The 24,135-nt window shown below is 37.3% G+C and overlaps 1 protein-coding gene across 1 annotated transcript in view; it reads right to left on the reverse strand.

The window, feature by feature from the left end:
* Positions 1 to 24,135, reverse strand: part of LOC145690230 (out at first protein-like) — a 171,168-nt gene that overhangs the window by 97,669 nt on the left and 49,364 nt on the right. Inside the window, exon 2 of the mRNA XM_081764921.1 lies at positions 1,022 to 1,135. Within this exon, the coding sequence (XP_081621047.1) occupies positions 1,022 to 1,135 (114 nt within the window). The remainder of the gene's footprint in view (positions 1 to 1,021; positions 1,136 to 24,135) is intronic.

The raw sequence follows: 24,135 nt of genomic DNA on the forward strand, positions 1-24,135 counted from the left end.
ATTGTAATTGAATTATTATTGCAATTAAATAAATAATTATTATTAAATAACATTATTGAAATAAACAGTCGCAACATAGCTTTTACCGCCGTACAGTTACATTCTTTTCTAGACTACTGTTCATGTTAACAAGCGAATCTTTAACATCCCCTGTATAGAGTGCAGTAAGCACCCAGCCTTTTAACCCTAGTGACAGTGTTTTCACTCAATAACAGGAAGTAATTGTAAAGAAAGGGAGATTTTAAAGGATTTTTAATTATTTCCCTGTTACTCTCCTCTTTTAGGGTATATATATCAAACTACCCCAGCTCCCAATCTATACTCCTATTATCCTACCGGTAATTTTCTGTAATTAATAAGTTGTTTTCTTTATATGATAGGAATTTCGTCTGCATCCATTTTTCGCGTGTCAATCTGTTCACATCAGTACCCACCTTTGAGAAATTACTTGCGCCGCATTCCTGTCGGCCTACATCTGACACCATTGCGTCATTCAGACATTACTTTCCCTAAACTGTTTGGAGCGCTTGCTGTAACACCTTTCCTTTGTCCGCAATGAGGTATCACACGTCATTTCGCCGCCATTTGCAACAGCTTGTAACTCGGAAATGACGACGAATTTAACATGTCACAAACTTTTTTGTTTCCATATGTAGATTCTTCTCCCAAGCTTTGTGAACGGAATTTTGCACCACCCTGTATAGTGCACCACCGGTAAAGAATATTGTAGTTGTGAAAACAAGTCCTGAACTTGATTTAGTGGAAATCCGCTTAAAGACATGCACTTAGAGGCTAATTGAAACGTTTGTAAATCGAGATTTGAGAAAGATGAACCGAAAAGGTGGAAGTCATAAATACTACCAAGAAAAGTCGCGTCTTCAGTGGCATTTTATTGCATTTCCATGTGTATAGCTTTTGGTTCACCCTATATATAAATTAAGAGGATAGAAAAAATTAGTTTTAAATTATGTACTACATCTAAGTTTGAAAAAAAAATGCCAAAGAAATAGATTTTACTTACATTTCTAAAGTCGACAACCTGAGTAATAAGAGTACCATCAGAGCGCTGGAACTCCAGGGTGACAACATCATCTGTTACGTTGGCAGTAATTGTCTCCTGTAGAATATCACCACCCTGTAGAGTAAATTAATAATGATTGTTCATAAGTATTATTCTAAACAAACTATACAAAAAGAACGTTAAAAAGATAATTTTACTTCGTTTTATGTCTTATAACTAGTAGTGTGCACAGATTTAAACGAGATAAAAAATTACAAGTATATAATTGAAACCAAAGCCTGAAATGGAGAAAAAGATGCCGGTACTCATGAATTAGTTATAACATCAACTTCCATACTTTCAATTTATCCTCTGATATGCCGTTCTCATCTCTAGATTGCGACCTCGGAGTAGACGTGAATACACAATTTGCTATTGTTGAAGTAGTGACAGATGTCCTCCTATCTTGATGAACAATAATGCAGAGATTGTCCGTACGAGCAGAGCATCCATATAAGATTCATTTGAGAGAACCCATTTCTACATTCGATGCAACATTTTGCAATTGAGCACAAAGTGTGATTCAGAAGATGTAATGTGTCCAGGACAATTTTCTTAAAAATACGAGAATTCTGAGCTGATCCTCTTCCACTTAAGCGGAATTTTGTATGTAAACTCTCTGACTTCATCAAATGTTAGCCCAGGATATCCTGGGGAATCGGAATCTAGAATTTTAACATATGGGGCAAAACTATGTACTGTATACTGTCCTTCAACTAGCCGATTTTCAACAAATTTTACTAACGAAAACAAAAAAAGGGCTAAAGAAATATATTTTTTTAATTCAGAAGAAAAGTGCTGATTCGGGTTACCTCCAGATAAAAAAGTACTGTTAAAAATTTAAGCATTCCATCGAATATCGTTATGTAACACATTTCAGTAAATTTGCGGGAAACGGAAAACGCTTGTAGCGTAGCATGCTCCTGGAGGACAAGGGAAAAATAAACAAAACAATATGTAAGCATAATATCAATGATTGACTAATATCTTACCTTATTAGTAAGTAGTTTGTGTATGTCAGTTATGTTCCATACAGCTTGATTTCACTGGCAGCTGAGTAAATTCCAAAATGTGCCATACAGCGTTATTCGGTGCAATGCTTCAACAAATTACCGTAGTTTAAAGCGTCAGCTTTAATGTTAAATTTCTCTATATTTGTCGCACATTAAGGTGATTTTCTTCACCGTACTCGTGCTGACTTACGTGATTTTATTAAATTAAACTTCCATTATGGTATGCTTGGCACGTAAAAAAAGTACATCTGTAGTCCTGATTAAATATTTTCTAGACATTTGTAACGGAGATTTTTTTATTCATCAGGATTAGTATAGCACAGGCACTGATATGAGAATGATTTTTGTTTTTGAACAAGACATTCCTCCTATCATTATCCCTCTTGTCCAAATTAGCAAAACAAATTGTTTCTCCTCAGTTCTCAAATTTACTTAAAAAAAAAAAAAAAAAAAAAAACATACTTAAAGTACCACGTTTGTACACCAAGGCGAAGGGAGACTGTGACAATGGGATGGATGATAATAATACAATGAAGAAAGTGGAAGAAAACGAAAGAACCCTGAGGAAATCTACGCATGTAGAGTTTGCCCACTACAACTCAAATTCGCGGTAAGACTTTGTCGTATAATAACAAAAACTGGTATGCTAAAGTTGAACTTCCTTAAAAAAATCTTAAGATGAATTAGAGCTTTTAAGAACTACATTTTTTTTATTTCTATACAGGAAACAAAATGTAGTACCATATTTCATGTGTGTTTAAGCTGTAACTAAAAAAAATGAAAATTAAGGGTGCGTCTTATACTCACGAATGATAAAAAAATATACGTACGTTGGGCAGCAAGGTAACATTTACTTCGTACATGTGTACTTAAATCGTGAGTCGCCATTAATATTGTATTAACTTTGCCTGCCTTTCAATTAAATGTTGCGGTTGTTGGCCACTTTCTTTCTCAGACACTTTCACGTGGGTAAGATTAACCAAGTAGTAGTATCACGTGTACACCACGTGAAGGAGTTTGGTTTGTGTGGTCTGATATTTAATCAATATTGAAACCGGAACTATTAGGATTCTATCATTATTGTGGTTTTAGTAGACATGGAATATATTCCTTGGACGCCTAATTAATTGCAGAAAATAGTTCTTCACTAGCGATTAGAGTAGAGTAGAAATTTAAGAGAGAAGACGGTAACTATTGTTAAAACACTAAATCGATTTCAAGAAGAACCGGTTTTTGAATGACTATTACCTAGTTTTTGTTCTATAGTCATCAACGTTAAAACTGTCAGTTCCAGTGGATGGATCACTTCTACATAGAGAAAAAATCTTACGTGTCGTACGTAAAAACGTAAGCTACATACATAAAACCTGTAGATTTTGGACTTTAAGTACGACTATATGTAACATTCTGCAAGCAAACTTATAACTGAAAACATGTTTTATAATACTTTCCGTATGAGTGTTCCATCTATATGTACTTTCCGTATGAGTGTTCCATCTATATGTGCTTTCCGTATGAGTGTTCCATCTATATGTACTTCCCGTATGAAAGAAACAACTGTATATAGACGGTAAGGGTCTCATATACAGATGGACGTATGTAACATAGCTGACGTATGTAATATACGGAAAAAATGTTAGATGTCGGACATCCTATTGTGGCATGGATAACATATGCTCTGAACAGATTTCCGTAATGAACATGTAGATCCCGTATATTTGTACAATATAACGCTGTCCAGATAATGGATTTTTCTCAGTGTATCGATGAATTTGATTCGTATCTTTTGACCCTCTACTTCCTAGCCAAAATTAGTGTTGATTCATCAGATAGTCCTTGAGATTTTTGTATCTTGAAATGTTGTACTGTTATCGAAAGAGGCATAGAACAAATAATTAAGTGGAGGGCTGGAATCATAAGCTTAATGCTTTGCTTGGAAAACCACATCTGAGCCTCATACATCTTATAATTGCTCTAAAGATTTTGTATCTTTCTTAATGACGGACACTCGGGCAGACAGTAAACTAAACTCCTTAAAAATATTTTAGGTTAGTTGCAGCTAATATATGCGAATATTGTTTTTGGAAACAAGGTCTATAGGCTAAACTTAAGACTATGGCTACATGTGTGAAGCTTATACAGTATATGAGAATATGGTGACTCTCACTCCCTACTGACATGTGAGTGTTAGCATAAAATTATTTTCTACTAATGATTCCTTATTGGCTTCTTAGCTTGAAAGATGTTTACTCATAATAGTGTCTACTCCGGTCTTATCAAATTATCTAAATATTGATCCTTTACAGATCAAAATGGAGAACACATATATTGTGATTTGAAAGTAACATTTGTAAAAAAAATAACATTTTGTTCGATGATTTTCTTTCATTTTCCTGATGACGACATGATTTCGTCGCTATAGAACTGTTCCTGGAGTAAACAAAGATGTGTTCTATACCGGTGATGCATTGAAGCCTCCCAACCAAACTATCTCAATTTCTCACAGGTCGTTAAAGATATGTTGTCTGGCGTTGTCAGAACAGTATATGATTTCCTCTCTGTTGACTAGTCCTCACCGTTTCTTTTGATTTGTGAGACCCATTCGCACCAATTGTCAATAGTACAAGTACGAATCTATCGTTCTGCCTGGAGGCAGTAGCTAGTGATGCACCAATCCCACCAATCTTGGACACAGCATAACCATCCTGGGCGTCAGTGTGGGCTTTGTCACAAACTGTGAAGCTTCTCTTCGCTTCGACCACGATCTTTTTCACATATTGTTGTCATAAGTTATCCTCTTTTCATCACTGGCGATAAATTGCTGCAGATATGGGTCGAGTTCATTACGTTTCAGTACAAATTCGCAGACAGAAATTCGATCGAGTAAATAATTTTGAATCAAATCATATGGCACTCTAACGTCGAGATTTTCTGTAGCCAGTTTTCTCCAAATAGTTTATCACTGTTAGGTGATGGCTGTTTAACTCATTGGCATTTGCCATGACTGCTAACATTTGCCGCTCTTACTCGACTTTTAGCAGAAAATCATCCATGTTTGCTGTGGTTCGTCGCCCACTACGAGAAGTATCTTGGATATTGAAATTTCCAGAACGAAAGGGACTGAACCATGTTTCGGGTGTCACTTTTGATAACGTATTGTGTCCATAAATGGCACAAATTTCTTCATGGACCTGACAAGGGAACCTTCCGAAAATGATAGTTGCAGTGAAAGATGTGACCTATGCCAATTGAAAGAGCTGTAACAGAGATGAGCATTCCCAAAATATTAGCTGCCCATAGCAATAGGTTCAAGAAACATAAGGGGTGGAAGTTCGGGAAACAGCAAGGTTGGACAAGGGGAAAAAATATAAATTCCGCAAAAAAGGGGGGCACGGCAAAATACAATGCTTACAAGTGATGTATAGAAAGAGATTTGCCACAATAGGGAACAAATGAAGGCCAGCAGTGGGGTTAACATTGTTGCCAACTGCAATGAAATGTATATGTTTTGCAAAGAGCACTATATGAAGTGAGTGCAATATTCAGTGTCAACCTGTCATGTAGAACATAAGATATGACGTGTATAATCAGTGGTACAATCTAACAAAAGAAAATAGAAAAAAACATAAGTACCAAAAATACGGAAAAGACGGAGTTGGCCATAACGCGCCACATTTGATCACGAGCTGTTCATATTAGAATGAACAAAACAAGAAAGCACCAACTATGCAGGAAACCGACATACCTAGAATCGAAAAGAAAAACGAGTTCCAAAGTTGGCAACACTGGTCATGAAAATCCAGACAATTCTAATATAGTTAGGACACTCCCTGCACAAGAAGAAAATTCCGGCAACAGGCATTAGCCTTCGCATTATTTGTGCATGCTCGTCAACATTGTACGTGCAATTGTTCGATGAGACAATGGTCCAAACAGAAGATACATTTGCAGTGAGCACAGCGGAATACTGCCAATCCGTCACACATGGTACAACGATCGCCTGTGATTGTCTCGAAACAGTACTCTAGAGGTGTCGGAATCTTTGGTGGTCTTTCTATCACATATCCACGCCTGTAGAAAGCATACATAATCAAAGATTTGAATAAATATACCGTAAACTCGTAATGGGTTAAGGCTTGAAGTTTCAGAAAATTCTCGCGGGACCAAATGTTAAAGTGAGTATCTGATAACACAAGCTCTGTAACGTAGCGCACAAAGTTCTTGTATGGTCTAAAAGAATAAACATCAAGTGGTTCTATCAGACCCGTACAACCAGGAGGGATCAGCTCAACTTGGAATTCACTCCGGATGGTACATGCTCGTAGAGCAAGTTGATGTCTTTGTTCGCTGTCCAAGAATCAACAAGTAGCACAACATCAGTTAGGTTTCTTTCTGCCAAACTTGGCCAAAACACGTTGGCATAAAACACGCTTAAATCACTCTTCCGCATGTTTGCAGTTGTATTTGGGAAGGCCTTGATATTCGGAAGAGTTGACAAAAACTCAAAATGGCCGCCAAAAATATCTGCTCGGTGACAAGAACATCGTGCATTTTTGGCGGCCATTTGGAAACCCGTGCTTCATATAGCAAATGTTTCTTATAGGCGGTGTTGCATCTATCCAAAGAAATATCATCCGCCAACTGTTCCCATTTGAAATGTTGCGTTTGACCCCTCGAGCCTTATGATGGGGGCCCTGGGGGACTTGCTTCTTACAAACTTTTCTTGGCCGTCGACATGAGTACATTCCTGTGCAATTGGATTTGCAACATCTCTTTTCGCTTCGCAGCAATTTGAGATCACAATGTTCGATGCCATGTTAAGACAACATATATTTGTCGCGGCCATTTTGAAAGCCATGCTTCATATAGCAAATGTTTCCTATAGGTATTGTTGTACATTCCATGATCTATTGAAAGAGATACTACTCGGTCCCTGTTGCCATTTGAAAGTTTGAAGTTGGCTCCTGGGGCCACTTGCTTCTTACAGACTTTTATCACCCCCTGACATAGGTACATTCCTCCACAACTGGATCCGTCACATTTTTGCTCGTTTAGCAAATCTTTCAGGTCACGAAGTTTGGTAGGACACTCTGTATATTCCTACATACGACCCAACCATGACATAATATTCACTACTTCTATTATCGATTGTTGGCTCAACCCAACAATTTCATGTTCCCCGACTTGACATTGCGTCAAACACTCCAGCATTGATGCATTCCGAGTGATGTCTGTTGTAGGAATTTTCTTTTTGTGAAGTGAGTGGCCTAACTATATTAGAATTGTCTGGATTTTCATGACCAGTGTTGCCAACTTTGGAACTCGTTTTTCTTTTCGATTCTAGGTACGTCGGTTTCCTGCATAGTTGGTGCCTTCTTGTTTTGTTCATTCTAATATGCACAGCTCGTGATCAAATGTGGCGCATTATGGCCAACTCTGTCTTTTCCGTACTTTTCGTACTTAGGTTTTTTTCTATTTTCTTTTGTTAGATTGTACCACTGATTATACACGCCATATCTTTATGTTCTACATGACAGGTTGACACTGAATATTGCACTCACTTCATATAGTGCTCTTTGCAAAACATATACATTTCATTGCAGTTGGCAACAATGTTAACCCAAATGCTGGCCTTCATTTGTTCCCTATTGTGGCAAGTCTCTTTCTATACATCACTTGTAAGCATTGTATTTTGCCGTGCCCCCTTTTTTGCGGAATTTATACTTTTCCCCCTTGTCCAACCTTGCTGTTTCCCGAACTTCCACTCCTTATATGTCTTGAACCTATTGCTATGGGCAGCTAATTTTTTGGGAATGCTCATCTCTGTTACAGCTCTTTCAATTGGCATAGGTCACATCTTTCACTGCAACTATCATTTTCGGAAGGTTCCCTTGTGAGCTGCATTTGCATCATTATCGAATTAAAATTGAAAAATGTAGCGCAGTTCTGCGGAAATTTCGCCCTTCTTCACGGAGTAATAGCTTACGTCTGTTTATAAGAATTCCAGTACTTTTGACATCTACTAACTTCAAATGTCAGTTGTCAAATGACTCTACATTTGGTCTGCTGCGATTCATATCCTGAGCTGTGAGATACTAACACCAGTCGTGCTCAAAATGCTCAAATTTTTTAATTACCTGATATTTTTGCCTTTCATCTGGAATGAATACTTCCTGTAACAAATAGTTGTACAACTTTCTCACGTACTGAAAAGTTGCTAACTCCACAGATTTCGAGCCTGGGCCATTTATATCAACCAAATGTATTATCATATTCAGCATCATAAAAATATTATACAGGGATTATTATTTAAGTAAGATCCATTTGTGAATATCATTTGAAATTTCGCGTGCCCTTGAGAATGAGTGCATTTGCTGACTTGCGGCATCCTTTGTATACAATCAGACGACGTTTGAATTCACGGTGTCAGTTTGTATTCTTCGTAATATGAAGTTAAAATGTTTAAGAAAATCGAATGGTCAACCGACTTTAAAATGGGTCAGTCATCAGGTTCCTAATAAAAAGAAACATGACAACTGTAAATATCCATTGCAGATATGTGAAATGCATCTAGTGACAATAGGTCAGATTTTTCAAAGAAGGTAGGAAAAACGCCCAATACGTCAAACTCAAGATCTGATCTAATCTTTTGACTGAAAAGAATTCGATCATCCACCATACAATCCAGCCCTAACGACTACCACTCTTTCCGCCGTCTGAAGATCTGCAGGTTCGGATTTTCTCTTCGTTCAGACTGAAGGGCGCCCATCAGGGGGGCAAGGTGGGGCGCTCGCCCCCTAAGAGGAAATTGTACTTGGAAATATCGAAAACCCAATAGAATTTTTACATTAGTTGCAGCAAAATTTGAAACTATGTTTGAAACGTCGCTTATACTTGCCCCGTTGGAAACCACAACATGGGCGCCCTTGGTCAGAGTACTTTAAGAAACGAAGGATGGAAACACCGAAGGTGTTGTTCTCTTTCTTTTTCTTCCTGTGCACATCAAATGGTCTGGGATTTGACAGCGGCGGCAACGCCTACCCCTCCGAAGACGAAGCATTTCAGCTAGTTGTACGTACTTATAAATATATTTTGTGTCGCTTGGCAACATTTGTAGTATTTTTTAAGCTAGAAATATTGTTGAGGTAGAAAAGAATAAAATTGTTCAAAATGTAGTAGATTTTTATTACAATTATAAGAAAATACATAATATCTGTAGGGATGCGCACGAGTCAAGACATGTCTCGAATCATGACTCGACTCGAATTCGAGTCTAGACACACTTCGTAAAATTCGAGACGAGTCGAGGCAAACTTATTTCTCGATTCGAATTTTCGAGTCGAGACACGAGTCAAGTCGAGACTGCTCGTAAAAGTCTCGACTCGACTCAATGTCTCGAAAATCTTTCTGTAATTTTTAATATTATTTTGAAGGAAGTATTCACTCACGAACAGCTTTGAAACAAATTCCAGCATTTATTACTTTAGAAAGGTACAGAACTCGGAATGCCTGCTAGTCAGACACACGTACGGTGCATGTAGTATCAGTGAGAGTCTAGCCGTGTGTAGAATGGGGAAGGCGCGCGATCTATCTGAGTTTGACCGAGGGCAGGTTGTAATGTCCCGGAAACTCAGCACGAGAATTTCCGAAGCTGCAGGACTCGTCAGGTGTTCGAAGAGTGCTGTGGTGAGTGTCTTCAGCAAGTGGCGAAACCAAGGGAAAACGACGTCCAAACGTCGAGGGGTTGTATGCCCCCACCTCATTACAGATGTCGGACGGTGTATGCTGGATAGACTGGTAAAACATAACACGCAGCGAACTGTGGCGGAACTAACACCAGACTTTAATGCTGGGCAAAGTACAAGTGTGTCTGAACACACAGTGACTGAACACTCCTAACGATGGGTCTCCGCAGCCGACGACCCATCCATGTGCGAGTGTTAACTCCACGACATCGTCAACTACATCTGAAATGAACACGTGACCATCGTCACTGGACCTTGGCGCAGTGGCAGAGCGTTGCATTGTCTAATAAACCCCGATACCTTCTTCATCATGGCGATGGGAGGGTGCGAATCCGTCGTGTTTCAAGGGAACAGCTCCTTAAACCTATACTGCGGGACGGAGACAAGCTGGTGGCGGCTTAAGAACGTTCACTTAAGCATCCATGTGTCTAGTGGAGCTCGAGCAAGGCACCAGGACGGCCGAGGTGTATCGCACATTGCTTGCAGACTATGTACATCCCTTCATGATGACCATGTTTCCCAATGATAGAGGCATTTATCGACAAAATAATACATCATGTCACAAGGCCAGGAGTATAATGGAGTGGTTCGAGGAACACAGGGGGGAGTTCGAAGTGATGTCATGGTCCCCCAACTCACCGGATGAGAAACCAATCGAACACATCTAGGATGTGATTGAACGTGACGTCAGAGCACATCGCCCCCTCCCCGGAATTTACGCGAATTAGGTGATCTGTGTGTGCACATGTGGTGCCCATTCTCTCCAGCAAACTACCAAGGATCATTACATCCATGCCAAGACCCGTCGCCGTTGTTATCAGTGCCAAAGGTGACATACTGACAATTAGGTAGGTAGTCATAATGTTCTGGCTGATGTATGTGTATATTTTAACTCGTATATTTTGTCTCGTCTCGAATTCGAGTCGAGTCGAGACAGAAACTGTCGAGTCAAGACAAAAAACATATTTTCGAGTCGAGACACGAGATGAGACATTTTCTCGAGTCGAGTCGAGACAGGCTTAAATCTTACTCGACTCGACTCGTGCCATCCCTAAATCTCTGTAAAGCAAATGTTTGCGTATTTCTAAGAAGAACTGAAGCAAAATGTAGATATAAAAATAAACAACAAAAAAGTAGTTAAAATGTAAGCATGTATTATTATATTCTAGTTATAACCGTCCAGTGAATGACAACGAAAATGTCAAACAGTTGGCTAATAATATTTACATATACTATATGCTTTGTATTCATGTATCTATATGTGTATGTAGAGCATGCCTGTGGGTTACGAATAAGCCAAACATAAACTGGGCGATGTGTACTGAAACAACATGATATATTGAATACCGATACACCATCAAAAAGTCACCTTTATGTAATGGGTTCAAGTTTACGTGTAGCTTTTTTTCCTTTTATTACTGGTTGTATAATTTACTACGTCTTTGAAGATGCAGTGTGCGTTGTCAGTAATATGACATTTTTATATTTGGTTACTTTACGATAAAGAACATATATGTATATCTATTGTTTTCTCTTCTATCGTGTGGTCTAAGAGTACAATAAACATTGTATGTATATCTGTCTGGATCTGAAAATAACAAAACAAAACAGTGAAGCATAACAAAACCATGAACCATAAGCATCGACTTTTCAGAATTCCAATGAATGGCTGATACAACATTCGTTTAACAAAAGAAAAATGACATAGCATATATAGTTATAGTAGTAGTAGTAGTAGTAGTAGTAATAATAATAATAATAATAATATTAATAATAATAATAATAATAATAATAATAATAATAATAATAATAATAATAATAATAATAATAATAATAATAATAATAATATAATGTACTATAAGTATAACGAAACTTTGTCTTAGTGAAGTTTGACAAAAACTGCTTATGGTATGGAATTTAATGTGTATTTTCAACAGCGAGGATGTGAGAACTGGAAAATCTATCTGGAACCAACTAAACCCTGGTCTTCAGCGATGTTGCCAACATATTAGACATTTTCCCATCTACTCAAAGACTTCAAACCATTAGAAACCCCTCATATGGAATAGACTACGTTTATTGGATATTAAGTTACATACTTAAAAATATTGCAAATATAATATTGTAACTGGTGCAGAGTGAATTAGACCTAGAAGTTGACAAGTAGATCGAATAGTGCTAATTTGATAGTTCAGTTCATTCTCTTTGAAAAAATCTTAACCTTCGCAGTTAGATTCGTATATGGAACAGAAATATATATATATTTTTTTTTTAAAGCATGAGTTGATTCCGTGCTGCTCACTATCAGAATCATAACGAAAGTGACTAAGTTAACTTTCCATTTCTTTGCATCAGGTGAAATTTTTACGAGGAAGTGCTCGACTGGTATATATTATAGTAACTCTGATATTTCATCTATATTAGTACCTCTGGATAGCATTTGGGGTAGTTCCGATTCGCTACTGTTGGCCTAAAGTTCATAAGATTAAAGGTGAATAAGTTATTTGTGCTCCATGAAGTGTGGCTGGGGTTTGACCTTTTTCAATTTGTGTGACTAGATTTTTTTTTTTTTTTTTTTTGGAATGCAATAAGTGTGGCTTTGTCGCAAACAGACAAGGCGAGACGGCTGTGTACATTAGTAATCAGTTCCCTAAAAAAAAAAAAGAAAAAGAAAAGAAAAGAAAAGAAAAGAAAAAACTATTTGTTTATCAAGAGTGACTCCTAACGCATTAGATTTTCTCACTAGCCGCCACACTAAAACTTGCTCACCAAACAAGCACTCATAACCATCAGATTTAGTGGAAAAACCTATTAAAATGGCAACACTTATTCCCAGCATCACAGGCTTATATGCTATCAAGATAACCACGCAGGACTTCAAGAAATGAAATCTTTCTGTTTTATGTCTAACGGTTATGCCCCTTAGGCTAAGGGAAATGGATATTTAATTATACTGAGGGATTATAAAATCATTTGTGTGGGAGGAAATTGTAGGACACTGAGGAAATACACGGACGCAATATTGTTTAACACATACTCACCTCACTTGGGATCGAATCAAGGACTCTCCTAGCATCAGAAATGAACGATCTACCACTGAGCCATCATGTTTATCGCAGAAGAGGGCTCTACAGAGAACCTGGTCTTTGAAGTCTTGACAGTATTATCGGGAAGGATATGTTCTCGGTGTTATGTTATTACGTAATAATTTATGCACTAGCCCGATTGAACTGAATTGAAATCCCAGTGTGATTCTAAGTACACATTAATACTAGATTGCGTTCTAAATTCCGAGTTGTATAAACGGTGTCAGCTAATCGATCAATTAGGTAACATAAAGACTTCCCGGCTTTTGTCAAAAAACGAAACATTCAAATATTAGCTTTGCGATCCCATTGATATAAGCGTGCATCCGCAACCCGGAAAACAGTTTAGTGGATATGTGATTATTAAAAAAGAGTTGTTCTATCAATGTTTTCGTTCTGTTCCTAGATACCTAATATTTATGTTTCAGGAGGCAAGACTTGCTTTCATAAATTGGCCGTATTTTCATTTTCCATAAGAACGTAATAAAATTATTTCCCGAAAAAAAGTTTCTATTTTATTTTAAATATTACTAAATAGGGGCAACCTCCCCGATAAACATTACTTTTACGAAGACACTTATGTATCGCGTAGGAAGGATTGTGTGCTACTGTATAATGTAATTGAGAGATATGTGCGCGGTAGCTCACAACCCTACCGACTTGGTCTAAGTGGAGTAGCTAGACAAAGAGCGTACTGGAAGAAGATAGCAGTTCTCCAGTAGCCAAGTTGGTGGAAATCATAGTGATTAGTACGGTAACTTGGGTATTAGTCCCAGGCGTGGTCAAAGTGACTTTAACGACTGGAACACTGCGGAGTAGAAGGCAACAGGAAACCATCACTTCATTTTCCCCCTAATTTGCTGACAGCGGAAAGAGAATATATGTACAACGGTATTTCGAAGGTCAAAATACAATTCCAAAGGTAAATATCACTCCATTCGGGACACCGAGAGGAGGATGTTTTCGAAAGGACTATTGGATGACAGAGTGACAATGTGGGGAAGATAGTTAGAGAAAGAGAGACAAGCAAAAGCAAAAGATTTAAGATAGAGACCAGAAGCGTACGCTTCATGTCGGGAGGGAAGTTAGAAAATCATAAAGAAGAAATGAAACAAAATAATCTAGGCTTGGTAGGAGTTTGTGAAGTTAGGTGGGAATGAAATTGAGAATTGAAAACCAAAGAATATAGAATATTTTACTCAGCTAATGAAAAGGGTGGCAATAATGGTGTGGGAACAATTCTTAGTAAGAGCTTAAAAGAGAAAGTAGTGAAAGTAGGATGTGTTAATGATAGAGTTATGATGTTAAGACTTAAAGAAAAAGAAGAAGGATCTAGTGTTGATACAGACACGCATCGACTGGTTCAGAAATGACTGAAGAAGTAGAGGAAAATTATGAGGAAATGGTAAAAAGTATATACTAGGAGAAAAAGAGTGCATGCGTAATTGTAATGGGAGATTTTAATACAGTTGCAGGGGAGAAACAGGTAGGTAGTGTCGTAGCCAATAACTGTGTGGTTTTAGGCGAAAGAAATGAAAGAGGAGCACGAAAACTCTTCCCGAGAACATTTTCCATAATCATAACCTTGTGGTAGCCGAAGTAGATATTCGACTGACAAATGAAGGCAGAAGAAAAGATTGCAAGAAGATGTTGAATACTGAAAACTTTTAAAAACAAGGAATAAGACATCTTTTTTGTTGAAATAATCGGAGAAAAAAACAACGAGGAAAAGATCAGTACTGGTAGTAACAGACAGTGGGAACATATTAAACTTTTCATACATCAGGCTGCAAAAGATGTAGTAAGTTAACGCGAACACAAACGATTAAGAAACCATCGGTTACAGAACAGATGTTGCAGAAAATGAGCGAAAGAGAAGCGTGGGAAGAAGTTAATATAAAAGAGGGGGAAAAGATGTACGTAAAATTAAAGAACAAGTTACGAAGGGAAATAGACAGAGCAAGAAAAGAGCTTTATAAAGGAAAATGTGAGGATATAGAAGAATTAGAAAGAGTTGGAAAATATAAGGAAATGTACAAGGTGTTGAAAGCTATGTAACTTCGGAGGACATAAGGGAGTATCACGATGGCAGCAGAAAATAAGAATGGGAAGATAACCAGTAAGAGGAGTGAAGTCTTAGGAAGATGGAAAGAATATGTTGACTTATATGTGAATAGAAATAGACCATGTGACCTAGATGTTAAAGTATAAAATGAAATACGCCAGGATTATAAGGATTTTAGCATTTTTCGGAATGAGTTTGAAAAAGCTATATCCGATATTAGAAATTGAAAGGCAGCCGGGGTAGATAATATACGAATTGAATTCATTAAGAACATGAGAAACAAGGGCAAGAAGGAATTGTTCCGACTCTGCAATGAAATATGTGAAAGAGAAGAGTTACCAAAAGATTTCCTGAAGACGATAATGATACCGATGGCAAAATAAAGAAACCCAGAGAGAGCTGACCATCTTAGAACATTAGTCTCATATCTTATGCAGCAAAAATTTTGCTTCGAATACTAAACAGAAGGTTGATACAAAAACAAATGAAAAAATTGAGAAGGAACAGATCGGGTTCAGGTGAGGTAAAGGCACAAGAAATACAATTGAATTGTTAAGGGTAATCAGTGAAAGGTTTATAGAAAAAGGGAAAGACATGTATGATGTATTTATTGATATAGAAAAGACTTTTGACCGACTGAATAGAGAATTGTTGTTGGGAATTCTACAGAAGGTTGTGTTGGAAGGGAAAGATCGACGACTCATAAGAAACTTTTATATGTAGCAACAAGTAAGTGCTAGAATAGGTGAGAAAATGACAAAGAATATTGTAATTGGAAAAGAAGTTCGATAAGGATGCTGTCTCTGTCCTACGTTTTTTAATATCTATCTAGAAGAGATAGTGAAAAAGAGCCTGCATAATGAAAATGACAACCAGTAGGAGGTAGAATCATTAAGTTTATACGGTTTGCAGATGATATGGCGCTTGCTGCGAAATCTGAAAAGAAAATTAATGTTACGAAATCTATAAGATATTAGAAAACCTGAGGAAGGGCTGTAAGAATAAATGTTAGAAAGATGAAACAAACGTGGTGATTGGAAAGAAGCGATCGATGTCAAATATAGAAGTACGAAGAGTAGAAGGGGGAGGAAATAGAGCAAGTGACTAGTTTTCGATACCTTGGTAGTATTATTAGTGATGATATGCGAAGTGCGAATGTAAAATAAAAGCAAGGGTATGAGTGACGAAAGAAGCCTTTACGAGAAGAAAAGTCTATTTTGTAGAACCTTGAAGAAAAAGGTGAGAAAAACTCATAAAATATTTTGTTTGGAGTATTGTATTGTATAGAGCAGAACATGGACATTACGCAAAAGTTATGAAAAACCATTGGAAGCTTTTGAAATGTGGGTATGGAGAAAAATAGGGAGAATTAGCTGGGTCAAGTGGAAAAGGAATGAGAAAGGGCGTTAGAAATACTGGGGAAGAAAAGAAGTTTTAGATATTATTGAGAAGAGGAAAAGAAACTGGATGCGATATTTGCTAAGAGAAAACTGTATCATGAGCTATGTGCTAGAGGGTATGGCGTCAGGAAAGAGAGGGAGGGGCGAAGGAGCTACAATTAATGGATGATATCAAAACAAGAAAAAATAGTACGTGAAGACGATGAGGTTAGCTGAAGATAGTGGAGCATAGAAGTTTCTCAGTTAAGGCAAATGACCTGCCAATAATAGCAGAATATCGATGATGATGAAATAGATATAATTAACTAGTTTTTTTTTTTTTTAATTTTAGTAATGGTTTCCAGAAAAATGAATAGGAGTTTGGAAGGAAACCAGTCAGGTATCATCTCAACATATAGTTACAGATACCATTCTAGTAGTAGCCTTGTGTAATTGAAAAAAATCCTACAAAGTCTTTGGATGACAACCAATTAAGAATCGGCCCCACAAACGCCCAGTTAGAAAGCTAGAACGCTAATTTTTCCCCTAAGTTGAATGCTCCGTTCTAGATATTTTCTCATAAAAAAAAACGGGTAGCTTTATGTAAGTCATTTGATAGCTTATCCTTTCTTTTCATCAAAAGTGATTGGTTAACTGCATTATTATAAGAGAATTTGTGGTAGTACCTGTAATATGTCGACCACATTGGAACTCAAAACTGAACTTGCATACAAAGGTAAGGCTCCACGATACGTTTACTTCAACATTTAGAGGTATGATGTACTGACATACATTTCTATACCTTCAGGTTCTCGTTGGATAAAGGCCGATTCAATCCCGGAACAGCATTTGGACGACGACAGAAGACAGTAAACTCGATTCCAGTGAGGTTCGAACTATCCGGTTGGTAGGTTTACACTTTACAGGCCAGTGATGGCACAAGCAACTGGATCCCTTGGGTCATGGCTTTTGTCTGGGCACCCGGGTTTGATTCAGACTCGGCTGGGGCTAGCCCGGATAAACCTTGAGGACAAGACAGAACTGCTGAACCAGAACTAGCCAAAATATCAGCTCTACAGCGTTACGGAAGAATCTTACATGGGATTCCAGTACTCGCGCTCGAATATTCCATATGTGATATTTCATAACTAAAATTCCATATTTTCACTATTTCAAATATGATTTCATATTCATTCGTCATCTACTAAAAAAATAAGCAATGGCTTTGAACTTAGTTTATATCCCCTCCCACCTACCCCAATGAACAGAACACTGACTAAGTGGTATCACTAATATTCTATATAACAAGATTTACAGGCTCGCTCGGTTAAATTTTAACAATCCGTCGGAAGAAAAATATGTAGCTTCTCTTTTCTCTAATTCTCATGCGTTTATACTCCGATACGCCGACATTGTAGTTATCTTTAAGTGCAATTCTTTGACGCCACAGACGCACACAGTAAAAGAGAAAGAAAAGTATCTATTTAGTGAGAAGAGAGAACTCTTCACTTTTCTTGGTTGAGATCTTCAAATCAATCGTTCTTGGTTGATTGATTTGCAATTTAGCCTCGCGTTAAGCACCAAAGCTATGAGAAATGGACCTACAGCTTAAAGTGGGACCCGAACCACATAAGTTCCAACCAGTAGTCAAACTTGGAACTCCCGTGCCAAAAGCACGAACACTAACCATACAGCAACAAAAGAGTTCTCAGGAGAGATCATGCGTATTAGAATTTCATTACCAAAATGATACACATTCTTCATGTGTATAAAATTGTTTCGTCGTCTCAGGGTCACACTGGATCTCTCTGGATTAGACTCAGTCTCTTCGGATCACTTAGGGTCATACCAACTCACGAGCCTGTCCAGGTCTTTCCTAGCCATGGGTCTGTTTGAGGCACAGGTCTGCTGGATCACGGGTTTAACTGCTTCTAGGTCACAGGTCACAAAATTCGTGACCCGTTTCACTGTTAGAGGCTATACGAGTAATATTTGATACGATTTTGCCTTTTATTTTTCTTTGCAAAGCAAAATAAACATACTGAACTCTTTCGTGGCTATATGGTTAGAGTACGCACTTTTGATGTGGGAGATTCGGGTTCGATTCGCGCTGGGTCTCATAGCATCGGTGCTAAAAGGGAAGCTAAACTCCAAAAAATCAACCAAAGTAAATTTATTAAATAAAAGACCAAAACCAAGAAGAGAACATTTTGTTCTCTTTTTCCATTACAAAAGCGCGGGACAAATGTGTCTCCTGAGCATTCATCTGTTTCAAAACAAATGGCTAGTCTACCCTTATACCTCATGTATCTTGCTTAGAAGAGTAAAACTAGAATTGCTTGATGCGAAATATGGGGAACAGCAAACTGTGGTATATCACAAAGTGCCGTTCTTACGAAGACGACTCCCTCTATCATACATTCTCTCTCTATCGCACATTCTCTCTTCATCATACATTCTTTGTCATACATTCTATATATATAATACACGCTGTTACTACCACGCATTTTCTCTCCATCGTACATCCTTCCGGACATACATTATCTCTCCATCTCTATTATATATACTCTCTCTATCATACATTCTTTCTTTCTCATACATAATCTCTCTATCATACATTCTCTCTCCGTCATACATTTTCTCTGCATCGTACATTCTTCCGACATACATTCTCTCTTCATCTCTATTATACATACTCTCTCTATCATACATTCTTTCTCTCTCATACATAATCTCTCTATCATACATTCTCTCTCCGTCATACATTTTCTCTGCATCGTACATTCTTCCGACATACATTCTCTCTTCATCTCTATTATACATACTCTCTCTATCATACATTCGTTCTCTCTCATACATAATCTCTCTATCATACTTTGTCTCTCCTTCAACCTTTCTGCCTCCATCATACGTTCTCTATTATACACTTTGCCTCTATAATACATTCTTTCACTACCATGCATTCTCTCTCTTTCGTACATTCTCTCCCCACAGTACATTTTCTCTCTATTGTTTATTCCCCTCTGTCATACTTTCTCTCTCCATCCTACATTCTCTCTGCATCCTACATTCTCTCTCCATCATACATTCAAACCGTTTTGAGTTTAAAGATGAAAACTGTTACATAATTTCAAAATTGATTATTTTCTTTCCCTATCAGCAGGGTTGTAGTGACCATAGAAGCCCTAGAGGCACTACTTTGCCTCAATAAACAGAATACTGTATTAAAATAAATAATAGAATAATGATTTAATAATACATACAGTAATATTCTGAATAATGTATTAAAACAACAGCCGTCCCTAATTAGAAAACCACACAACACCGCTGACAATCAGATAATAGACACACGATAGCATAATAGATGAATTAAAATTACAGAACCAAAGTTTACCAAGCAATAGACAACGTATTTTAATATACGACTTCCCAAGCGAAGGGAAAGTTCATTTTGTATTTTGTATGTAATTTTCTGACCGCACCGTCGTTTATCTAATTAATTTTCCTGATAAGGACATTGACTGTACGAGACAAAAAGTGCATGTTGCACGTAACACACACACGACACAAATAAATGGATATATATATATATATATATATATATATATATATATATATATATATATATATATATATATATATATATATATATATATATCGCGTGTTTCGCAACTACGCGTGACAATTTTTTTCATTATATGTGTGTCTCCTATATCATGCATAGAAATCATGATATGGAACTTGGATACATTTAGTCTGTATTGTGATATGTGTTAATCATTCTCCTCAAGAAAGACGAACTTCCTTAATTACTGTGATTTATTGCTGAGCCTGTAGTGTGGACACGTAAATATAGCTTGGGTGTATTAAGAGCGACAATATGAAATCAATAGTGGAATAAACCTTTTATTCAATTTTATGCTGAGAGCTCAAGTCTCAGCCCTCAAAAGCAATGATCTACGGATAGATTGGTTAGATTAGTAAGAAATAAGAGGTCTATTTACTACACTTTCTATTTCGACTGTTTTCGTTTGAGTGGTGGAGTGTCTTACAAGGAACCTCTTGAGTGCGAGGTCGCAAGTGCAATCTCTAGTAAGACTCATTTCAAAGTGTAGTGTGAACAATGTTGACAGGCAAAATATTAGCTGCTAATGACTCACCATGTGCATAAGGAGGCCGACAGAAAATACGTGTCCGGGAGGTATAGAGGTCAACCTTCTATGAGATGTATGTGTTATACTTCACAAAATGGACATCGCCGACATTCACGAAATGTTCAAAACAAACCATTAACTTACACTATGAACACCGAACGAAAACTGACGCGCCACAGTGATCCCAAACGTTCGCACTATCAAGATCGAAGGCGAACTCCTTGGGAGTTACAAACCGTTCAGAGCCTTCAGCTAGGTATCCACTCCCAAAGAATGTATATAGAACCATATTGGTGTAACGGGTGCCATCACATTTCATCAGTTCTTATCTTCCCCTTTGTACCAATATGATTCTATATGCATTTTTTAAGAGTGGATATTTAGCTGAACGTCCAGAACGATTTGTAACTCCCAAGAAGTTCGCCTTCAATCTTGATAGTGCGAACGTTCACTGTGGTGCGTCAGTTTTCCTTCGGTGTTCATAGTGTAAGTTAATGGTTTGTTTTGAACATTTCGTGAATGTTGACGATGTCCATCTTGTGATGTGTCATACATACATCCCATAGAAGGTTGATTTCTGCACTTCCCGGACACGTATTTTCTCTCGCCCTCCTGATGCACGTGGTGAGCAATTAGAAGCTATTTTTCCTGTCAACATTGTTCACAATACACTTTCAAATGATCCTTACTCAGGTTGCACTTGCGACCTCGCACTCAAGGGGTTCCTTGTTAGAAAATTGATTTGGTGGGTTGTTTGTGAATTTAGTGTCCCTTTCAGCTCCGAGACTACGTAGATTTACAGCTTAACGTGGAATTCAAACGATATAAGCGCCCACCAAGAGTCGAACGCGCGTTTCTCACTTAGAAAATAGAAAACAAAATGAAATATTTGAGTTTAACGTCCCAAGATTATGTCCTTTAGGCCAAGGAGTGATAATGGAAGAATTGGTGGAATGAAAAAGTAGAAGGAAATAATACCCCGAGAAAGCCCACGGGAACTATGTTGTACACCACAAACTTATTTGGCCAGGTATCGAAATCGAAAGCCCACGCACCAGAGGTTAGCGCTGTACCACGGAGCCAACGCACCCCATTATTTAGAAAATAGAGACAAACAACTTAGGCTTAACAAGATTTCAAGTTTTACAATATTTCTTTTTCGAATTCTAAAGTAGGAGTTCTCAAATTTGTAAGTTGGATTTTTTAATTATACACTAGATTTATTCCACAATTATACACTAGAAGTGCAGAGTATGTATTTTTAATTAAAAATTAGACGTGCTCCAATTACAAAATAGATTTGTTCGAATTCTAAAGTAGATTTCTTCAAACTTTTACGCAAGACTTGTGTCTAAAATATAGAAATTAACAATTAATTTGGCCAAAGATTGTCTCTTGTGAAAGCGCTGAAGACATAATTGCTCTTCCATTGTCAGCACCTTCCTTAGAACTGCACACAAGTCAAGATGAGACAAATCTTTTCCAATAGAAACCGATATATTTTCCGAGACGAGACACCCTTAATTCTTGTCTCATTTGCAACGTTAACCTTCTTGATTAATCATCAGGTGAGAAGATTTGCTTGTCTTATAGCTATTACTTTGACTACTACATACAAATAGGGGCCACGTGAATCAGTGACAGAGAGTTCACCTCTGATACATTGGGGTCCTAGTTCGATCCCAGCTCGTGACAAGTAAACTTTGTGATAGACAAACACAGTGTGCGTGGGTTTCCTCAAGGTTCTCCCGTTCCCTCCCACTTTCTTCATTCCGCCGCTTCATTCATTTCTCATCATCACCGGCTCCTTTGGCCTAGCTGGCATGATCGTGCAACGTAAAACTCAAAGATTTTACAGACAAATAGCACAACTAAAATTATGTCTTGTTTTTACGAACATGATTGACAGAAAATAATGACATAAAATAGTAAATGTGGTCATATTTTGATTACAAAATAAAAGGATATCTTTTAAGGTGGTATGCACTAGTATGAATATGAATGAATCTCCATGTATTTAAAATATTAGAACCATTTCCGACGTAGATCTTGATAGTAATTTCTATTTCAGAATTCACTATCGAACAGCTCAATTTAAGTCTGGAGTCATCTCCTGTGTCTTTAATAGTTAGCATGGAACATTCAAATATTATGTATAAAGGAAGCTTTGCCCTTGGGTTACGTTCCGATACCCCTAAGAAAATGAGAAAAAAATGATCTTGCACAGACGTCTATTTATTAACCCTAGGAACATCAAGGTATTTTTCGGTTACATGGAGGCCCACAACATAAAGGTCATTATTTCTCTCATAAAATAATTTATCTTATCTGTTATGAACTTGGGATGTCTAAGACATCATATACTTTTATTCTCTACTGTTACTAGGTTTCTGAGTGCAGTGTTGCCAACTATATGTGTGTAATTGTTTAAGTTACCATTTTTTATTTATGTCAGTAACTATGACCTAGTTATTTTATTTTTTTGTGTAGAAAAACTATCAAACAGATCAATAACGACTTAGTACAGTGTAGTATGTGTACAAAGGCGATTTCTAAAAGCATTTTGGTGCGGTACAGTAAAGTGGGGTAGAATGGGGAAGAGTGGGGTATACTTCAGTATTACAATGAATTCAGGATTAATCTTTTATAATTTCGTCCCGGTTATGCTTGGAATAGAGAAATTCTTTCAAATTTTGTTTCCGCGAAAAGATAGACAGTGTAAGAGATGTCCATTGGACACTCTAGGAGATGTAACCAGAGAAGCAGTGTTGGCAACACAACATAAGTTATAATTTTACTAGTAGCACAACGTCAGGTTTTTGCATCTATGTAATGAACATGTAAAACTTAAGCAAACAAGCTACGACTTGTCTGTCAGTTATGTAAACTAACACCACTACAACATCATGAATATTAGAAGGGATTCATTGCAAGAAACGTACCACTGCTTCCATTTGTTCCATTTGCATTATCAAATAAAATGTTCAAATCACTGTCTTTTACATCAAAATCTGACAGGGTTTCTTCCCCCTTCCTATATTCGAGCTCACTACGTTCTATGTCAGATTCATTTAAAAGTTCTTTAAGTTCTTTCTCAATTGAACTTTGGCGAAGAGCACGATTTGCCATTGTTCCAACGCTACTGGAGATTACCACATACAGTCACAATCACAGAATAACGGACTGATAATTTCCTATGAAATATGCGTCTTCAGTCAGTGTTGCAGGCTGCTGCTTGTAGATTCTATGATTAAAAATACTTGATTATACCAGAGGTGCAGCAGCATAGTTCTTTCCAATCACTATTGAAACTTGATTCTCTCTCTTTATTTCTTTATATATATATATATATATATATATATATATATATATATATATATATATATATATATATATATATATATATATATATATATATATATATATATATATACAGGGTGCGGCACGTAAAACCGGCCCGTCGTAATATTCTGGTATATTGTGTTTTTGGCAACACTTAAATAATCTACCTTCCTACCAAGAGATGGCGTGTCGAGGTCGGGTCGACTTACGTGACCTGCAGCAGTCACGTGCAGCCGCAGCCAGTGAAATTTGTCGAAACCAGTTGAGAAAAAGGCCTCGTTGTGTTAAGTC

The sequence above is a fragment of the Thermobia domestica genome, chromosome 1 (assembly GCF_964235325.1).
Source record: "Thermobia domestica chromosome 1, izTheDome1.hap1.1, whole genome shotgun sequence".
Taxonomy (NCBI): Eukaryota; Metazoa; Arthropoda; class Insecta; order Zygentoma; family Lepismatidae; genus Thermobia; species Thermobia domestica.